At 43.9% G+C, this 19,683-nt stretch overlaps 1 protein-coding gene and 1 long non-coding RNA gene across 4 annotated transcripts in view; one reads left to right on the forward strand and one right to left on the reverse strand.

The window, feature by feature from the left end:
• Positions 1–1,013: 1,013 nt before the first annotated feature.
• On the forward strand, positions 1,014–11,313 carry LOC112616414. The gene is made up of 3 exons (XR_003117632.1): positions 1,014–1,210; positions 9,282–9,403; positions 10,290–11,313. It is a non-coding gene; the product is annotated as an uncharacterized LOC112616414 (long non-coding RNA).
• Positions 11,314–16,832: 5,519 nt separating this feature from the next.
• Positions 16,833–19,683, reverse strand: part of PLAC1 (placenta specific 1) — a 198,004-nt gene continuing 195,153 nt past the window's right edge. For all 3 annotated transcript variants that reach the window (XM_025372465.1, XM_025372464.1, XM_025372466.1), the window contains one exon: positions 16,833–17,733. In XM_025372465.1, the coding sequence (XP_025228250.1) occupies positions 17,037–17,675 (639 nt within the window). In that variant the 5' untranslated portion in view covers positions 17,676–17,733 and the 3' untranslated portion in view covers positions 16,833–17,036. The remainder of the gene's footprint in view (positions 17,734–19,683) is intronic.

The following is a 19,683-nucleotide window of genomic DNA, read 5'->3' on the forward strand; positions in this document are numbered from 1 at the left end:
GTCGCACTCATTTGTTAAACACTTTAAAGGTCAGATTTGCCCCCATCCCGCCCCCAAAACGTGCTTTACAACCCCCAAACGCCACAGCACTTTTTTCAGAATTACCACCAGATTTTTTTCGGCCTGCCGTAACAGACGTTACAATCGGGAAAGAGGCCAGCCACCAAGTCCCTTTTTTAAAAATCGCATGTCACCTCTGGCTCCACTCGAAAATGGCGCCGAAATCGAAGAACTTCTTAAATTTCATTGCAAGCTTTTTGCAAAGGTTTCTGGGATTTGCCTGCGAAGCTGTTTCGCCGCGTCCGAGAGCGAGCGAACGTGCAAGCCAGCGAGGGAGAGAGGGAGGAAGGGCTGGGGAGGCGGAGAGACAGACCGAGCGAGCGACACACGGACAGCGACGGACAGCGACAGAAGCGGGGACCGGGACTTGGGAGACGGCGAGGTTGCGGGGCGCGAGGTGCCGGGCACGGAGCTACAGGGACGCAGAGCCGAGAGCCGGGGTCGCAGCGCGGAAGGGACGCTGGCTGCTGCCGAAGCTCGGAGAGCGGCGTGGCGGAGGCGGAGCGGAGCGGAGCGGCGCGGAGCCAGGGGCCAGCGCGGAGCGCTCCCTGGGAGGCGAGCGGCGCAGCCGGCGGAGAGGCTCCCGGAGCCGCCCTAGAAAAAGCCGGCTCGGGGGGCGTGGCCACGCGCTGCTGGCGCTCCCCGCCCCCCGGTGGCCCCGCTCGGCTCTGGGGCCCGGGGGCGGAAGGGGGGAGGGGAGGAAAGGAGCGGTAGGGAAGGGGGTTGTGCAGGCGCTCGAAGCCGCAGCCTTGGCCCGCTGCGGGGGCGGGCCGAGAAGGGCACTGGGCGCCCAGAGTAACCAACACCAAGACGAATAGCGAGGGCTCGGGGAGAAAAAACGGAGGATGGCAAACAGCAAAGCCAAGGGCAGGAGATAGCACAGCGCGCACCCAGAGGCTCCTCCGATGGACGCCGCCCCGCGCTCACCGGTCCTCTGGTGGTTCCTTTGAGCCGCCGGGAGGGCGCAAGGTGGCTGAGCGAGGCTTCTTGTTCGGTGCTTCCCAAACCTGAGATGGTTTGGGAAAGGAAACAGGGGGTCTCAGACCGCGTGGATGCAGCGCTCTCGCCACGCGTTTGAGTGTAGGTCTGTCGAGACGCCCCAGCCCTCGCCACCCCACCAAGCTCTCAGGTAGAGAGGCCCCGGGACAGGGTGAGCCCCATAGTCCTTTGGTGGGCATAACAGAGGGAGGAGCAATTGTTTACACATGTGTCCAGTACAAGAAGGGAAACTGATATTTAAGACTGAAGTGGGGAAAACGGGAGGGAAAGGAGCCCTTATCCTGGATGTTAGACCCTATTAGGGACCATGCTATTTTGTATTTGTGAGAATGGTATTGAAGGTAAGGAGGTCCTTATCCTTGAAGATGCATGCTGAAGTGTACAGAAGTGAAATGTCACGATGTCTGCAGTTTTCAAATGATGCAGCTAACATACGCACACATTATGAGAGAGAACAGAAAGGAAGCAAGTATTGCAATATGTTAACAGTTGTTGCATCCTGTTGGGGGTGGGGGGTAAACAGACGTTCGTTGTACCGTTCTTTCAACTTTCCTAAATGAAAATTTTGGAAGAGTTCCCTTATAAAATAGTGCCTGAATGCTAAGAAAATGAACGCGGCTTCTTTTCCTTTCCCTGTCCCGGGTGGGACAAATCTGCGAGCAAGCAGGGCTCAAGGCCAGTGGGGTCTGGACGGGAAGAGCAATGGGTAGAGCTGGCCTGCAGCTGCCATAGCCCTGGGCAGGCCAGGAGGGGCCATTGGAACCTTGGGGCAGATGGGGCAAAGCTCTGCGGAGGAGCTGCCGAGAGCGTTGGCCCCGGGGGCAGTGCAGGGTGGGGACTTCCTGGCGGCTCTCAGCAACCCCTGGTCCGACTCAGACTCGGTGGGCTCGGCTGCGCCATGGATGAGCAAAGAAACCCGTGGGCCGCGGGGAGCTGAGCCGCGCGCCTGCAGTCGTCGCCACCGCGGCCGGCCACCGCATTCCCCGAGGGAGGCCGTAGTTGTCGCGGCCTGCAGACGGCGCGCGGGGTAGCCCAGAACCGCGTGCGGGCGCTGGGGGAAAAAAAAATCAGGTGCCGAAAGAAAGCAGCAACACGCGCGCGCGCGCACACACACACGAAATCAGTTTACAAAAATAAAGCCGCGGAATCTGCCGTGCTCGGCGCTCCAGTTTGAGCTACTTAACTCTCGCATGCATTTTACTGTGATATTTCTGTAGAGCTGATGGAAAATCTGAAATGTCTTTGCAAGGGCGATCTCGCAAACCCAAGGCGTTGCAAGCGTTTCGCAGCCTTTCGCTGGCGTCTGCGGCTCTTTTCCGGGGCGCGGGGAGGGAAAAGAGTAGCGTCTTCCAGGGTCTGCAAAGCTGTTTTGAAAAGTTAACCAAAAAGGTTTTACAGAGCAAGATTTTCTTTTCAGGAAAGGTTTTTAAAACGGCTGATACTCGTCCAGTTTCGGTGGGCGCTAAAAACTCTTATTACTAAGCTACAAGTTTCCCTGTTAAGATTTTCAAAAACCCTCGTGGACAGGGCTGAAAGTTTGCCGGGCTGTGAGACGTGACTGAACACGCTTCTAAATCCTCAGATAGATCATTTATAAAGCTCTGGTGCCCTTGGGATGAAAGGCTTTGCTGGGTTTTTAAGGCTTGCCTTCGTGGGTAAATTTGCTTGGGTTGCTACAAGTAAGCATTCATTTCCCCACCTAAATTAGTAAAAGGGCAGAAGATTCCAGCGACATAAGATAAAAGTTGAGTTTGTGGCATGTTCTCTAAAGACAAATTGTAGCAGCTTTCTTTATTAAACTCCTTTTGCTACCTCAGCAAATTGGAGAGCCAGTTGAATATTGATGAATTCTTTGAGGGTGAGTAATATTGCTACAGGCCGGAGAAAGTAAGGGAGGACAAGCTTAAGCATTTACTCAAGTGAACAACCTTCAAATGTTTTTCAACTGTGATGTCTCAAGGATTTTCTTAGGACCTTTGAAGCAAACCCTGATTCTGCAAATGGCTTCTCTTTTGGTAGGCCCTTCCCAACTTGACAAAACTCACAGGATATAAATTGCCCTGAGAAGTGGTGAGAAACTTATCCTAGCATTGAAAACAGGCACAGCTCACCAACTGGGGTGTTAGGGGGGGCCTGCAACTGGTAGTCAGGCAACTTCTCACGGGGCAACTAGGAACCTGAAATGAAAATTGCACACCATCTATTGTTTTTTTGGTCCCTTCTGAAATAGTGTTTCAAGGCAGCTGTTTTCAGGAAAATAGCACATATTTTCCTTTCTCTTTTTGTTCCGTGAAACATTCGGAAATTATATTGATAAGGAATAATCATAGTTAGCCGAGGGAGCAATAGCTTTGAAGGCTCTGAAGGCACAGCTGAGAAAAATAAATTAGCTCTAGACTAGAGATATTCAGCGAGGAAGTTATGCATAACATGGTATTTGGCATAAATTTTGGAAAATGTTTTCTGGAAAGCAACTGTGAATGAATCTTGGGAAATAGATACTGGAGAATCAAGTTGCATTACAACTTATTTTTGTAAGTTACAAAGAAGATTTCTAGAACTTCCCATTTTTATTTTAAATAGAAATGCTGTTTATGATTGTGTTTTTAATGAAGGCCTTGAGTTAGGGAAACAAGACTTTCCTTATGTTGTAAATATCCAGAAGTCTTTAGAGAGATAGAATCAGGATAGAGTTACAAATTTAACAGAAAGAAAACTGTAATTGTGTTATGAAGCTTCTATTGTGTTATTTGTAAAGGCTTTTTTTCAGGGTTCAAGCAATGGCTAGCAGTGAGTAGTAACTGTATAATACATAATGTAAGAATGCTTGTCCTACTCTCAGATTAAACAAAAAAGATAGGGTCCTTTGGTAATTTTTATTTTATTTTATTTTATGAAATTAATTATAAAATATAGTTATTTGCAAAACTCAGAACTTTGGGAGAAAAATTCTAATCTTAACTTCTCCTACCCCCATGATCTCACCAGGAAAAAGTAGAATGAATTAGTAAGTTTTTCCTTTCTGCCAAAGAGAAGCTTAGTAAGTCATTGGTAGCTGTTGGTTTTGATTTCTAGATCTCTTTTCCCTCCTCAAAGATGCAGAATCGCTACCTTCAGTGCTGCCTGGATTTCTTCTTTCAACCAGGCTTTTTTTTTTTTCTTTTTTCTTTTTTTCCTGGGTGTTTAGTGTCATTGTCTTAATTATTCCTGGATTTTTGCCCATTAAATCAAAGACTGTCTCAGATGATGGCAATGATTGGAACTTTTTGCTAAGGAGGGCGAGAATGAAGGGGTGTAGGACAGTCTCAGTGTCTCTTTACACCATGCTGGCCCTATAGTGCAACCTGTAAGTGGCCAGGACTTGCTGTCCTTTGCACAGAGCATGAACTGACAGAGCAAAATGTAATGACAGGGGCACGGAGACCAAAAACCCATCTCTTGTAGGTGTGGTGGCCATAATGGGGGTTCAAGTATAGTACTAGGCTAGATTTAGTCACTTGCTTTCACCATAAAATTATGGTAATCAGTTTCACCTCACACTTCTAGCACTTTCCTTGAATTTCAGCTAATTATAAAAAGGAGAAAAGAAAAAGAAACCCCAGTATATCAGTGTCAACCTGTTAAATGCAATCTTGTTGAGGGAAGCTGAAGTGCCTTTGGAAGGTTGGTTGCTCCATTGATATATCAAAAAAATTGAAATAAACAAACAAAAACACCAACCAAAAGTGACCAGCACCAAGGATGTCCTGTAAAAAGCACAGAGCTCTGCTTTGTGATGTCTGAATGACATCGCTTTCCGGATCTTGTTATATGAAAAGAAAACACTCCTGGGGGCAAATAATATCTTGCTGGGTAGAAAGAATAGGAGGGAATCACAAATTGAAGAGTGCGAAGGGATGCTATCTTTGTTTAAAACCAAGATGCAGCTGCAGTATTTTCCAAAGCATGAAATACGTTATTGAAATAGCAGAGAGAAAGTGAATGTGCATATCTGAAATGTTTACATGAGAGATGGTAACACGACATCATCCGGAACTGAACTCACTCATGGTTGCCATTCTTTCCCCCGAACATCCGTTTGCATTTAAAAAAATTAAAACGTAAGAGATAGAGTGTCAATTCACCAGGCATGGTGGTGGGCGCCTGTAATCCCAGCTACTCGGGAGGCTGAGGCAGGAGAATCGCTTGAACCTGGGAGGTGGAGGTTGTAGTGAACCGAGATCGCACCACTGAACTCCAGCCTGGACGACAGAGCAAGACTCTGTCAAAAAAAAAGAACAAAAACAAAAACCAAAAGGCAAACAAAAAAACAGCGATAGAGTGTCTAGGACTGATGGATAATGCCATTTCTTTTGCCTCCTGTTTCTTAAAATTATTCTTGGGCTTGAGATTGGGTGGGATTTTGCAGCGGTTCATGACCAGAGTAAGCCCCAGCCCTACGCGTGGAAGAGGAAATGGAAATCCAGATCCCGTTTTTAATTTTAGCATTTGCCCTAAACCCAGGGCTCAACAGCTTCTTTAGTCCAGAGTCCCCAGGAATGCCTATGCCGTAGGCAGGGAAGAGTGAAAACGAGAGTAGGGTGGAGAGCAAGGGCCAGGGCAGAGGAGAGAAAGAAAGAAGATGAAAGAAGAGAAAGAAAACCAAGTCCTTCTCCTCTGTCCCTACTATCTGTCCTCAAGTTCAGAGTCTCCACTTGCCACCATGATGTCATCAAGGTGACCTTTTCAGGCCCCCCATTTATCTGTCAGCTGAGTTCTGCTCCTCTCCCAGTGGTCCATGGAGTTCTGCTGGGAAAACACAATTTTGATCATGTTAATCCTCGGCACAAAAGGCAGATGACTAAAAAGCTTAACTCCTTAATGTGGCATTCAAGGCCTTCTACAGTCTGGCTCCAGTCTTCACCTCTGCTTGCATCTCCTACTCCTCCAGTCACACCTTCTTTATGCATTTATGCTGGATATCCCTGTTCCTTCCATTTCCACATCCTTTTTAGGCTCAGCTCAAATGCCACCTCTTCCATGAAGCCTTCTCAGATGGCCTCAGAGTTGGAGTTAACTGCCTCTGTCCTGTCCTGTCACAGCACTTTAATGAACTTAGTTGTTCTGAGACTCTCTTCCTAACAGACAGTAAGCTCCTAGAGGGTAAGGACATGTCTGTCTATAAGTATCTTCTCAGCGTTTTGCACAATACTTCGCATCCGTTGATGTCCAATACATATTTGTTTTTTTGTTTTGTTTTGTTTTTGTTTGTTTGTTTTTTGAGATAGAATCTCCCTCTGTCACCCAGCCTGGAGTACAGTGGTACCATCTCAGCTCACTGCAACTTCCGCCTCCCAGGTTCAAGCAATTATCATGCCTCACCCTCCCAAATAGCTGTGATTACAGGCATGCGCCACCACACTTGGCTAATTTTTGTATTTTTAGTAGAAACGGGGTTTCACCTTGTTGACCAGGCTGGTCTCAAACTCCTGACCTCAAGTGATTCACCTGCCTTGACCTCCCAAAGTGCTGGGATTACAGGCTTGAGCCACTGTGCCCAGCCAAGTTAGAAAGAAATCCAATACATATTGTTAAGTGAACATATACCTGAGAAGGGAAAAAAGGAACCAGAAGAAGTGAGAACAAGGTGCTGTGGTGGTGGTAAAGATGATGGCTAACATCCTCAAGAGTTGGCTTAGGCACCATTTGGTGTTCTTGGTGCTGACCAAGGGTTGTTGAACTCATATCTAACACGTTGGCTTCACAGATGTCCATCTGGGACTGACACTTGGAACACATCCTCTGGAATAATATAGAATTAATTTGCTTTTAAATTAGCTGCTCAGTACTATAAACTCTCTCCTGAAAATCTGTCACCATCATTTTATACTTTTAAGCTTCAAGTTGATCCTTGAAGGGAAGGTGGAATTTGGATGGAATGGGCAAAAGAGCATTTTCAGAGGCCAGGAGACAGAGAAGAACTGAAAGGAGATGGACCTAGTTGGACAGAGCCTTTCTACTGGGGAATTACAGACTGGTCTGGACAAGTAGGGTGATGTCACATTATGGGGGTGTGGGGGGTGGGCGCGGTGGCTCACGCCTGTAATCCCAGCACTTTGGGAGGCCGAGGCGGGTCGATTGCTTGAGGCCAAGAGTTGGAGACCAGTCTGGCCAACATGGTGAAAACCGGTCTCTACTAAAAAATACAAAATCTAGCCGGGCCTGGTGGCGTGTGCCTGTAATCCCAGCTACTTGGGAGGCTGAGGCAGGAGAATGAAGAGTAGCTTAAACCCAGGAGGCAGAGGTTGCAGTGAGTGGAGATCGTGCCACTGCACTCCAGCCTGGGTGACAGACTATTGTCTCAAAAAAAAAAAAAAAAAAAAAAAAAAAAAAGCTTGGGCGCAGTGGCTCACGCCTGAAATCCCAGCACTTTGGAAGGCCGAGTTGGACTGATCACGAGGTCAGGAGTTTAAGACCAGCCTGGCCAAGATGATGAAACCTCGTCTCTACTAAAAATACAAAAATTAGCCGGGTGTGGTGGCAGGTGCCTGTAATCCCAGCTACTCAGGAGGCTGAGGCAGGAGAATTGTTTGAACCCGGGCAGCAGAGGTTGCAGTGAGCCGAGATTGCACCTCTGCACTCCAGCCTGGCCGACAGACTGAGACTCTGTCTCAAAAAAAAAAAAAAAAGATTATGGGGGGCCTGGAAGTAGGCAGAGGAGTTGTGACTTTAGTTGCAGTGTTTTTTAACAGATTCTCTGGGCTTATATGGTATAACCCTGTGGACTACACACTATGGTAAACCTAGGACTACCTGAATAATTAGAATATCCCATTCTCCATGCCACACTGGAGTGAACTTTCTTATTTGGGAAGATAAAGAGTGGAAGAATACTATTTATCATATGCCTATTCTGTATCAGGAGATGTACTGGATTATTCCCCCACCCCAGGTATTCCCTCCCTGTCTCCCCCCTCCCTTTCTCCCTCCCTCTCTCACACACCTGCAGTTGCACACACCAGAAGTCCCAACTAGGACTTGATATTAATTAACCTTTAAAGTTAATCAATTTTTTGTTTAATTACTCATACAAAGTATGCTATGAAATACCAGTAAATATCAGGTTAAAAAATTAATTGAAAGACAGAAACTTGCTATTGTGTGCTGATTTGATGGAACAGAGGAGTGAAAATATAGTACGTACCTTCTGGATTGAGACCGTGGTTTTCATTTTTGTTTTTGTTTTTTGGTAGTGGCAGAGCTTCAAACTGGAGAATGTTCTTTTTCATGGGCAGTTTAAAAAAATTGTCATTAAATATTTTCGCGAAGTTAAAACAACATTGATAGTAACTTGGGCAACTTAGATATTCCATTCCCTGTACTTGCTGTAACTCAAATACCAAAACCTATTTAGAGTTTAGGTGCATCTATCATTAGAGGCGTGTGATTTCTTTACCTGGGTAAAGCGAAAGAAAGTTAAATTGATGAAATATGAAATGAAAATGAGAATTAATTTGTAGAATGAACCATAAAAGAACGAGATTTTTGAAGAGATTATTTTATTTTGATTGCAGACTGTAAATTATCACAGGGAGTTGCTGTAGGAATGACATTGAGGCTTACTTTTGGGTCAATTTGTTCCTGTCCTGACCCACCCTTGGCAGTGGAGAGAGCTAGAATTTCTCTAACTCCATAGAAACCAGTCTCACTGTTGCTTTAGGACTGGATTCTCTCCCTACACTGGGCTTCCTTTAGTGCTTTGTTATGTAAATACAGCTTCAAAAATAGAATAAATATTCTGTAGGCATTACTTGGAAAACGAGCTTTTCTTTTAAAGATGTGTGCTTAAGTTGCAGACAGAGCTTTAAAGAGCTCTTGATAGAAATATATTTGGCGAAGAGTCAAAAATTTTAAAGTAACTTTAAAAGGTGAATAATTTACATTCGTATAGTGTTTATATAATAGGGTGTTATGACAAAGCCAAAACAACATTGAAAATAACCTGAGCAATTTAAATATTCTTCCTAGTAACTGTAAAATAAAAGTGCCTTCGCTGACAGGGAATTTTTTTCATGTTCCCAGGTGGCAGGGATTATTTCATGTTCCCTTATATTTGAAAACTGGTATTAGCATTTACTTCTAGGACTCAGACCAATTCCCCCTTACCTGTCAGAGAACATCTAGCAATGAATGCTGACAAAGCTACAGAGCAAAGTTGGGCAAACCTGTCACTTCCCTTTCAGAAACCTGTTTATGCACCCTCCTGCAATCCCACCACCTGCCCAGGCCAAGTAAGTGAGCTCCTCTCCGCTACTGGTGTTTCATCATTCTGGGAGCTACTTCGATTTCGTGCATTGCCCTTCAGGTAAGCCACAGGAACCTCACCACTGGCCATGCCAGATGGTTGTGAATTGGATAAGAACAAAGAAAAATGGAAGTAGCAAGTGGTGGGGAGTTTAGTGTACTATATGACTTACTCATATGCAAGTCAATAAGCAAAGTCCCCTGCCTCTTGTCCTTGGATGCTGGATAATAATAAATATAAGTATACATAATATATATACATACATATATACGTGTGTGCACACACACAGACACACATTACCTGGATCCCTTACCTCCTCACCCCACTCTGAAAAACTTTAGAGTATCCTTGGCCTGATCTGAATTACATTACATTAGAGAATTGTTGAAAGAGTTCATATTACTGCTAATGTGGGGAACATAATTAGAACCAACATTAGCGCCTCTACCCAGTATCATCATTGCTATTATTTGATTTACATCTTACGCTTTTTTCCTTTGGCTTTAACTGTCTTTGTCAATCTCCTGTTATAAAAATAAATAGAAGCTTCCTATGAAATGATTTTCACCAATCAGTCAAGTCCTGTAACTTGTTTTCCTTGAAGAGGGAAAATGTAACTGATGGACACAAGGAAACAGCAGTGGCATAGCATGTCCTTTTCCACCCTGTGTTTTGACATTAACGGTATTTACACAAATAAACTGAAGGACATTGCATTTGTGGAGTTTGCCAGTGTGATAAGATTGAAGGGGTGGTAGGAAGCCTCTACGCTGGTCCCCACTAATCCTGCCTCCTGGTGTTCCCACTCTTCTGTAATCCCTCCTAGCTTGTGAGCTAGACCAGACTCTTTTAACAAGTAGAATATGGCAGAAGCCATGGGATGTCACTTCTGTGACTTCTAACTTGGGCCTTTTGTCATCCCCTTCCCCTTCTCCCTCTTCATCAGCTGCCATGTTATGAGGACGCTTGGACAGCCTATGGAGAAAGCTACAAGAGAGGAACTGAGGTCTCCTGCCATCAGCCACTTGAGTGAGCATGGGAGTGGATTCTCCAAACTCCAGTTAAGACTTGAGATGACCACAGTGGCAGCCACAGCTTGACTGCAACTTACGAGAGACACTGAGCCAGAGGCACTCAGCTAAGTCGTGCACAGATTCCTGACCCGTAGAACCTGTGACACAATGAAGGTTTGTTGTTTTGGGGGTAATCCGTTATTCAGCAATAGATAATGAATACGGAAGGCCTTGTAATTGTATAACCAACGTGAGTTTATAAGCGGAAATCTGACCTCATTTGTTTTCTCCTGAAAAAGTTGTAGAACAATCACAAGACTGCAAGTCACTCCCTTTGTTTCTCTCTTTTGTGGGAAATAAACAAGTATAATTACAATTTTTAAACCCATTGTTTTATTCTCAAATAAAATTACAATTTAAACAGGATATTGTAGAGCTCCATTGTAGGGATTAACACTAATGAGAATTAAAGGACATTTTCGTGAAAGCCAGTTTTTTTTTTTTTTAAATAAACACTCATCCCTTGATAATGTATTTCTTTTTCATAAAATTAAAAACAATTGTGGGTATGTAGTAGGTGTATATATTTATGTGGTACATGAGATGTTTTGATCCAGGCATGATGTGTAATAATTACATCATGGAGAATGGGGTATCCATCCCCTCAAGCATTTATCCTTTGTGTTAAAAACAATCCAGTTACACTCTTTTTGTTAATTAAAAATGTACAATTAAATTATTATTGGCTATAGTCACCCTGTTGTGCTATCAAATATTAGGTCTTATTCATTCTTTTAACTATTTTTTTGTACCTATTTATCATCCCCAGTTCCCTCCCACCACCCACCCCACTACCCTTCTCAGTCTCTGGTAACCATCCTTCTACTGTCTAGCTCCATGAGTTCAATTGTTTTGACTTTTCGCTCCCACAAATAAATGAGAACATGTAATGTTTGCCTTTCTGTGCTTGACTTATTTCACTTAACATAATGACCTCCAGTTCCCTCCATGTTGTTGCAAATGACAGGATCTGATAATGTATTTCTTATAAACGTGTGTATGTGTGTGTGTGTGCTTAGTTTAATGCTTGACTAAGCCTTCATTACTTGTGAAGGAGGGACGGGTGTATTTCTATGCATCTCCAAAGTGGGCTATAGGTTCAAAGTAGTAAGAAAAGACTTTTTGCCCTTAACATTTACATATACTTTACACAGTTTTCTAAAAAACCTGGTTGGCTACTTTCAGGCTACGAGAATAAAAATTTAGATGTTACTTTGAGTTTCCTTTTATGGGTGAAAAATCTCGCTATGGCCCTAAGTTTTAAATATTTGACAAGCAATTATCATAACAAACGGTTTCAGACATTTTTGGCTTTCCCAGAGATTGAAAGGTGAAAATGTTCATTTCTTTTGTTGGCAATGAAGCATTTCATCTTATTATCACAAATATGATTAACACTGTTATGGATTTTTATAAATTATGTCATCTTAAAAATTAAAGAACATTACCACAGTAAAGGAGAAAAACACTCTTTTGAAGTGGCATTTTCAAAAGGCAAATGAATTAGTCAATTTGAAATGCAGGTTTTTCACAAGGTGTTTTTATCTTCCCATCTTTAGAATGGTTCCTTTAGCTTATGGGCTCCCACGCCCTTTCTCAGTACCAGTCAGTCAGTCAGTCACCTGGATTGACCATCTACTGGGTACCTTCACCAAGTAATGGAAAAGCAAGGCAAAACAAACAGGCTGGGCATGGTAGCTCACGCCTGTAATCCCAGTACTTTGGGAGGCCAAGGCGGGTGGATCACGAAGTCAGGAGATTGAGACCATCCTGGCTAACACAGTGAAACCCCATCTCTACTAAAAATACAAAAAATTAGCCAGGCATGGTGGCATGAGCTTGTAGTTCCAGCTACTCAGGAGACTGAGGCAGAAGAATCACTTGAACCCGGGAGGCAAAGGCTGCAGTGAGCCGAGATCGCGACACTGCACTCTAGCCTGGGCGACAGAGTGAGACTCCATCTCAAAAAAAAAAAAAAACAAAGCAAGGCAAAACAAACAGGAGACAGCCCCCACCCTGCCCTGCTCAGGAAATATACAATCGAATTGAGAAGATCAAACATGCACCTGAAATGTTTGAAGAACACTTTTTACTGAGTAATGATATGTCCAAGCCAACAAGTGCAAATTACTATTGAATTTTGAAAAATTATGCCCAATTATCCTGAGACATTAACCCATGAATGACCCTTGACCACACCTTTTTTTTTTTTTTTTTTTTTTTTTTTTGAGACAGGGTCGCTCTCTGTCACCCACGTTGAAGTGCAGTGGCACGATCTTGGCTCATTGCAACCTTCACCTCCTGGGCTCAAGCAATCCTCCCACCTCAGCTTCCCAAGTAGCTGGGACTACAGGTATGCAATGCACCACCATGCTTGGCTGATTTTTTTTTTTTTTTCGTATTTTTGGTACAAAAATATAAAAATACAAGCTGGTCTTGAACTCCTGAGCTCAAGTGATCCTCCCACCTCGGCCTCCCAAAGTGCTGGGATTACAGGCATGAGCCACCATGCCTGGCCTGCATCTTTGTTCTTACTGTTTCCTTTGCCTGGGATGCCCTCCCCCTACATCTTCACCTGATTCAATTCTACCTCTCACTTCAGGTCCAATTCATAGGCTCCCAATTCTGTGAAGCCTGTGCTTACTCCCTCTTGTCATGTGTTGTACCGGAGACTATAGTCTACCCAACTCTCCTCCCTAAAATTTCATGCGTCATACTTCTTCCGTATCTCTGATCACTTCTCTTCTATCTATTTTGATGACTGTTCTTCTCCTGCCCTTTTCCTAACAATGCCATGAGGATTGAGTATTAGAAAATTCTCTTTCCTGCACTCATGTGATTCCCCCAAGGCTTTATCTCCCAGTAATTACATTTCTTGAGCTGATTCCTGGACATATCTACTTGGATGTCACTGTCATCTCAAACTCAATGTGTCCATCCTAGATTCATCTTCCCCCCATCCTCTACCATCACCCCAATTTCCTTACTTAAATCCAGGGCTTACCATGCCTTCTGAGCTTCTAGGGCTCTTGATGGTGACATCTTTGAGTCAACATCTTCTTTTTCACATATATCCAGTCAGACAAATCAGAGCATAGCTTAAGTCTTGTCCTCCATGAAACCTGTCTCTTTGCTCTAAGGCCTGGAGCTTTCCACGCTCTAAATTCAATTTCTCTCTTAATCGTGAATGAGGCTTATGTAGACATTTAACTGTTTCCTGTAGGCTAGAATGAATGAAGTCCTGTTGTTCTTCACTTGAAATGGGTCTCATTTTCTTCTCTTCCTACCCTTCAACTCCTTCTCCCATCTGCTGTCCTTATCTCCTCTCACCTAGGTGAGAGCAATAGCCCCCTAAGCAGCCTCCCTCCAACATGGTGCACTTGTCCACCCTGTTCCAGGGGTTATGCCCACAAAGAATACTCTTTATCCTCTTCTCTGCTTAGCCAAGTCCTCCTCATCTTCTAACAGTAGGGTCATTGCCTATCTCTACCAAGAAGCCTTCCTGGATCTTCTAGTCCACATGGAAGTCTCTCTTCTCTGGGAGTGAGTTTTGAGCATAGAGGGGGAAAGTGGACTTTGGTGCTAGACAAACCTGGGTTTGAGTTTCAGTGATGTCATTTCCTAATGGTACAATCTCCGTTTCTCTGAGCTTCCTTCTTTTAGTTTCCTCATCTATAAAACAGAGACAATCATTTTCATCTTGTAGAGCTGTTGTGAGGATTAAATGAGATCATGTATAATGTGTCTGACACATAGTAACTCCTGTTATTACCATGGAGGTCTTGAGTCTTTTCCAAGGCTGATACATTATGCAACTTCAGGGCAAGTCTCTGAATATCACCCTTGCAGTTGTGAAATGCTCAACTTGCACCTCGTAGCCCAAGTCTAATGTATCTAGTATTGATTGTTTGCAAAGTTGCTTGCCTGTGTTTTAGTATTAAACAATTTGTTAGCTTCTGAAGAGAGGATGGCAGGGGGGATGTGCTAGCTCTCTTGTACACAGTCTCATATACCACTCATGCTCTAGCCCCATCACTCACCACCATCACCACCCTGCTACACTACCTCCATTGTATTGGACCAGACTACTGGCACGTTCTCGGATGACCTCGGCCCAAGGACTCACGTCTATGCACAGGCACATTCTCTGGACTGCAGTAGCCTCTATAGCCTCTATCTCTGTAGGCCTCTCTACTTGTCTCCCTCACCCCAATTAGACTGTGTCAGTCTTGTTCCCCACTGCATCCCCAGCATCTAACATAGTGCTTGGTGCATAAGATGGGCTCAATAAACATTTGTTGCATGAATACACTGTTTTCAGAGATTATTACTTAGTTTTCCTCAAGAAGAGGCAGGGGATTTTTAAATTTAACTGCTCTGTTTCTTCAACTACCATGACCGAATTTCTAAATCTACCCCCTGCTGAAGCACTTTGCTTATATTAAATGTGCAAACATTGTGTCAACGTTGTGTAATTTTAATTAATTTATCTTCGAGACAGGGTTTCTGTCATCCAGGCTGGAGTGCAATGGCACGATCACAGCTCACTGCAGCCTTGACCTCCCAAGCTTAAGTGATCCTCCTGCTTCAGCCTCCCGAGTAGCTGGGACTACAGGCACACATCACCATACCTGGCTAATTTTTAAAATTTTTTTTGTAGAGATGAGGTCTCTCTATGTTCCTCAGGCTGGGCTCAAACTCCTTGGCTCAAGCAATCCTCCTGCCTTGGCCTCACAATATGCTGGGATTACAGGTGTGAACCACTGTGCCTGGCCAAATTAATTTATTTTTAATGACAAATAAAAATTATATATATATATATGGTGTACAGTATGATGTTTTGAAATAGTCTGCTTCTTAATAGGTATGTGGCCTCCGGCAAGTATCTTAATCACTCTGTGCTTCAGTTTCCTTATTTATAAAATAGATATGAGAAGATTATTTCTCTCACAGGTTGTAGTGAAGATTAAATGAGATGCTTTTACTATCTGGAATGTGTTCTCTCCAAATCGTCCCAGGACTGGCTCCTTCTTCACATTCAAGACTGAGTCGAAATGACAAGTCCTCAGAGGCCTTCCCTAAATACGCTGGTCCCTTCTCCAGTTTATCTCATATCACTTTATTTTAGGTTCTCCATAGCATTTGTTGCAGTCTGAATATTTATTTATTTATTTTCTGTGTGACCTCAATTTTTCTGAGTCCCTTTCTACTCACTGCCATATCCTCTGTGCCTAGGACAGTGCCTAGCATGTAGTAGCACTCAATAATAAATTTCTTTCTTTCTTTTTTTCTTTGAGATGGAGTCTCACTGTGTCACCCAGGCTGGAGTGCAGTGGCACGATCTTGGCTCACTGCAGCCTCCACCTCCCAGGTACAAGCGATTCTTCTGCCTCAGCAGGCGCTCCAGGCGCCCACCACCACACCTGGCTAATTTTCGTATTTTTAGTAGAGATGGGGTTTCACCATATTGGCCAGGTTGGTCTCGAACTCCTGACCTCAGGTGATCCGCCCACCGTGGCCTCCCAAAGTGTTGGGATTACAGAGGGCGTGAGCCACCGTGCCTGGACTTTTTTTTTTTTTTTTTGAGACAGAGTTTTGTTCTGTTGCCCAGGCTGGAGTGCAATGGCATGATCTTGTCTCACTGCAGCCTCCGCCTCCTGGGTTCAAGCAATTCTCCTGCCTCAGCCTCCCAAGTAGCTGGGATTACAGGCGCCTGCCACCACTCCCAGCTAATTTTCATATTTTTAGTAGAGATGGGGTTTTACCATGTTAGCCAGACTCGTCGTGAACTGCTGACCTCAGGTGATCCACCTGCCTCGGCCTCCCAGAATGCTGGGATTACAGGCATGAGCCACCACTCCTGGCCTCAATAATAAATTTCTGTTGAACAATTCACTTACTCTTACTCCTCCCTTTCTCTCTTCCTCCTCCCCTCTCTTACCCCTTTGAGAAAGCTAATAACCAAACTTGAGCAAAAATTTTCTGATCATAGGTGTTGGGGGAGAAAAACTCCTTTCAAAGTACTATCAGTCTGTGGCTAAAGCATAAGCTCTGGCTCTTGGCATCAGGAATTTACCATCCAGCTGGTGGGTAGTGACGTGAGTGCTTCTTAGAACCATTGATAGTTTATAATTCACCAGTGCAACCTATGCTTTTTGTGGATAAAAAGTGACACAGTTGTAGATTGAACTAAGAAACGATGTGGCTGAGTACTAAGTTAGTGGTGCAGAGTGTAAGGGAACTGGGGATATAGACAGAGGGTCAATTGCGGAAGGTTTTCTTAGAGGAACTTGACGGAGAGGGAAGTCATCCTAGAGAGAAGGGACCACGCACCAATGTTTGCAAACCACTTAGAAAAATGCCTGGCCCATACTGAAAATGAGATATGTGTTTATTAAATAAAAATGCCCAACATATTTTTATGCGATCAGAATTTTATTTTTTTTTGTTTACACATGAATATAAAAATATAGAAAAAGGCTTAATTCATGAAGTTGCTATAGGTTGCTCTTTCTCAAAAGTGCTCACATGAGGGCCACAAGAGCATTTATTTGTCAGATATTTGTACACTATATACTAAGTCTAGAAATAGCATCTTCAGGAGACCCCAAACCTGAGGATCACATGGACCCAATCATATCATCTACGTGAAGAGACCAATCCTCAGAAATATCGAGAAAGTGAGATGGCTGCAGAGGTTGGGCCTCCTGAGCCCCTGCTTGGTGACAAGGGTCCTGGGTATGCTCTTCTTCATTGAAGACACAAGGTGGACAGTCGCAATTGGGCCTTTGGCTGGACTGTGACAAGCTAAACACCTCGTAGCATTTCTCATCCTTCTGGGCTATGGCCCTGCTCTGGCTGGCTACTGTCATGGAGCAGGGCTTGGTGAGCCATGGGGACTTTAGGGGTGCAGCACATGACACTGGGATCACAAACTTAGATGGCGTGCCCTTAGAAGAGTAGTGTATTTCAGTGCTGTAGATAACCATGTCCTGAGAGACAGCTTTGACCCTGATGCCACATTCAGTAACACGGTAGGTGAACTGATAGGCGTGTGGCTGAACATGGTTTGGGGGACAACCCAGGCCCAAGTGTAGCTCATGAAAGTGTACACACACATCGTTGTTTAGCATGAAGGGGTGCACTGTGACCATGAACCAGTCTATGGAGCACAGCACAGTCATTGGACTTTGTCCTGAACAGGCGGAAAACGCAGAGGTGAGGAGGATCATCACTCCTATGAACTTAAAAACTTTCATCCCTGCAGCCAATCAGATAATGAACCACAGGAAACAGGAAGCCGTCCAGTGAGGATTTCTAGAGCACACAAAAACACAAGAGGCAAGTCATCTTATTTTCTATTGAAAGTTCAAACGTGATATATTTTTTAAGCAAAAGGCTGTTCCTAAAGCATTAAGAAGAGGAAAACACTCATTCGAGAGAGAACTGAACTTTAATTTCATTGTTGGAACTCAGGTGTTTATGGACGATTACAATGGCTTTTTAAAGTGACTTTCCCATGATGTTCTAGTATAAAATACATATCCCTAATATGTAGAACAACAGTTTACACTGATCAGGACTGGCATCCTTTTGTGTTTAACGTCAAGACTAACCCAAAACAGAACAGTTTTTGTGTCAAACACTGAATAAAGAGATAGGAGATAGAGTTTAATTCAAGATGGCAATACTTGCCTCTTTAGGGGACTCAATGTCCTCTCATAGACCATACTAATGAACCCTTCCCTATTGCTTTTTTGTTGTTGTTACAACAAATTTGATCAAATAAAAACCTATGAAGGAATTGTGGTTTATTCTTATCAACCAAATATTGAAATTTTGCCAAGTGGCTTACTTAAAATGATCATACGAATACTTTATAAACTGGCAGTGGCATCATAAGTCATTATGACCAATAGAGTCCCTGATAAATTCTTTGGGACACCTTGTAAAATACTGAAATTGTGGAAACATAAAAACATGCTGGTTTTGAATTTTACATTTTTCAATGCATATTACACATGAAAACTACTGTAAACATCTTATATTAAAGAAAGGGACCAGGTTGTGGCGACTTATGCCTGTAATCCCTGCACTCTAGGAAGCCGGGGTGGGAGGACTGCTTGAGCCCAGGAGTTCAAGAGCAGCGCAGGCAACATAGTGAGAGCCTGTCTCTATAAAACAATACTAACTGAGCGTGGTAGTACACGCCTGTAGTCTGAGCTACTCAGGAGGCTGAGGTGGGAGGATTGCCTGAGCCTGGGAGGTTGAGGCTATAGTGAGCCAAGACTGTGCCACTGCACTCCAGCCTGGGCAACAGAGACAGACTCTGTCTCAAAAAGAAAAAAAAAAAAAAAAAAAGGAAGAAAGGAAAGAAAGAAAGAGAGAGGGAGGGAGGGAGGAAGGGAGAGAAGGTGGATTGAGTTTGTAGTTTACACATTGATTGACAAGGTATCTCCTTAAATCTTTGCTTTACATTCTTTTATTTTCTCTAGCTTTTTATGTTTTCTTTTTCAATAGAAAGCTCTGTGGCCACTTCCTAGTCCTATTGCTTCTAGCTCTCAAAGAGTGGCAGGCAGACCAGTGAGGAGAAAAAGCAGCGCTAGGAATAAGTATCTAAAACATGCTGTCAGAAGGAGGTAACAGATGAAGAAAGAAGAAAGCAAGAGCAACATCATCCAATGTTTTCCAACTCAACTTTCATTTTACAAGTGAAAATGACATAAATCACATAGTAAAGCGCCTAAAGTTTGGAAGGAAATGTACATGCATATAGGGATTCACTTTCGTTCCCTGCTGAGATAAGTAACCCCTGCACAAATTCATTCTTTGACTCATGTTTGTTGAATGCCTACTGTGTGCATAGCAATGGGCCAAAAAATGTCCCAAGACATTTCTCTCCTTTTTCCCCAGTTGCAAAAATGCAGCTCTTTCTCTTCCCTTGATAGTGACGAATTTGCTGCATTGTTTAATGGAAACCATGGCACAGGAGCCCACTAGAAAAATGCACTGGCCTGGATGAAATGTTTTGTTTCTGATTGGCACAGATTGGCCTCACTGTCTTTCACTCTGCCATTAATGATTCCTTATTCTCTTAGGGGTGTTGGGGGTGTAAAAGAGAAGCCCCACACGTCTGCCAGGCTCCTTCCTTTCCTCTTTGTTCCCTCTGAAATGTCTCTCCTGGGACAACTTTTTTGGGGTTTGTTTTTCACAAAGCAAAAGTAGAAGCAGCAGCAGGAAACAAACAAAAACCTACCCCCTTTCTCT

This window comes from Theropithecus gelada, chromosome X (genome assembly GCF_003255815.1).
Source record: "Theropithecus gelada isolate Dixy chromosome X, Tgel_1.0, whole genome shotgun sequence".
NCBI lineage: Eukaryota > Metazoa > Chordata > Mammalia > Primates > Cercopithecidae > Theropithecus > Theropithecus gelada.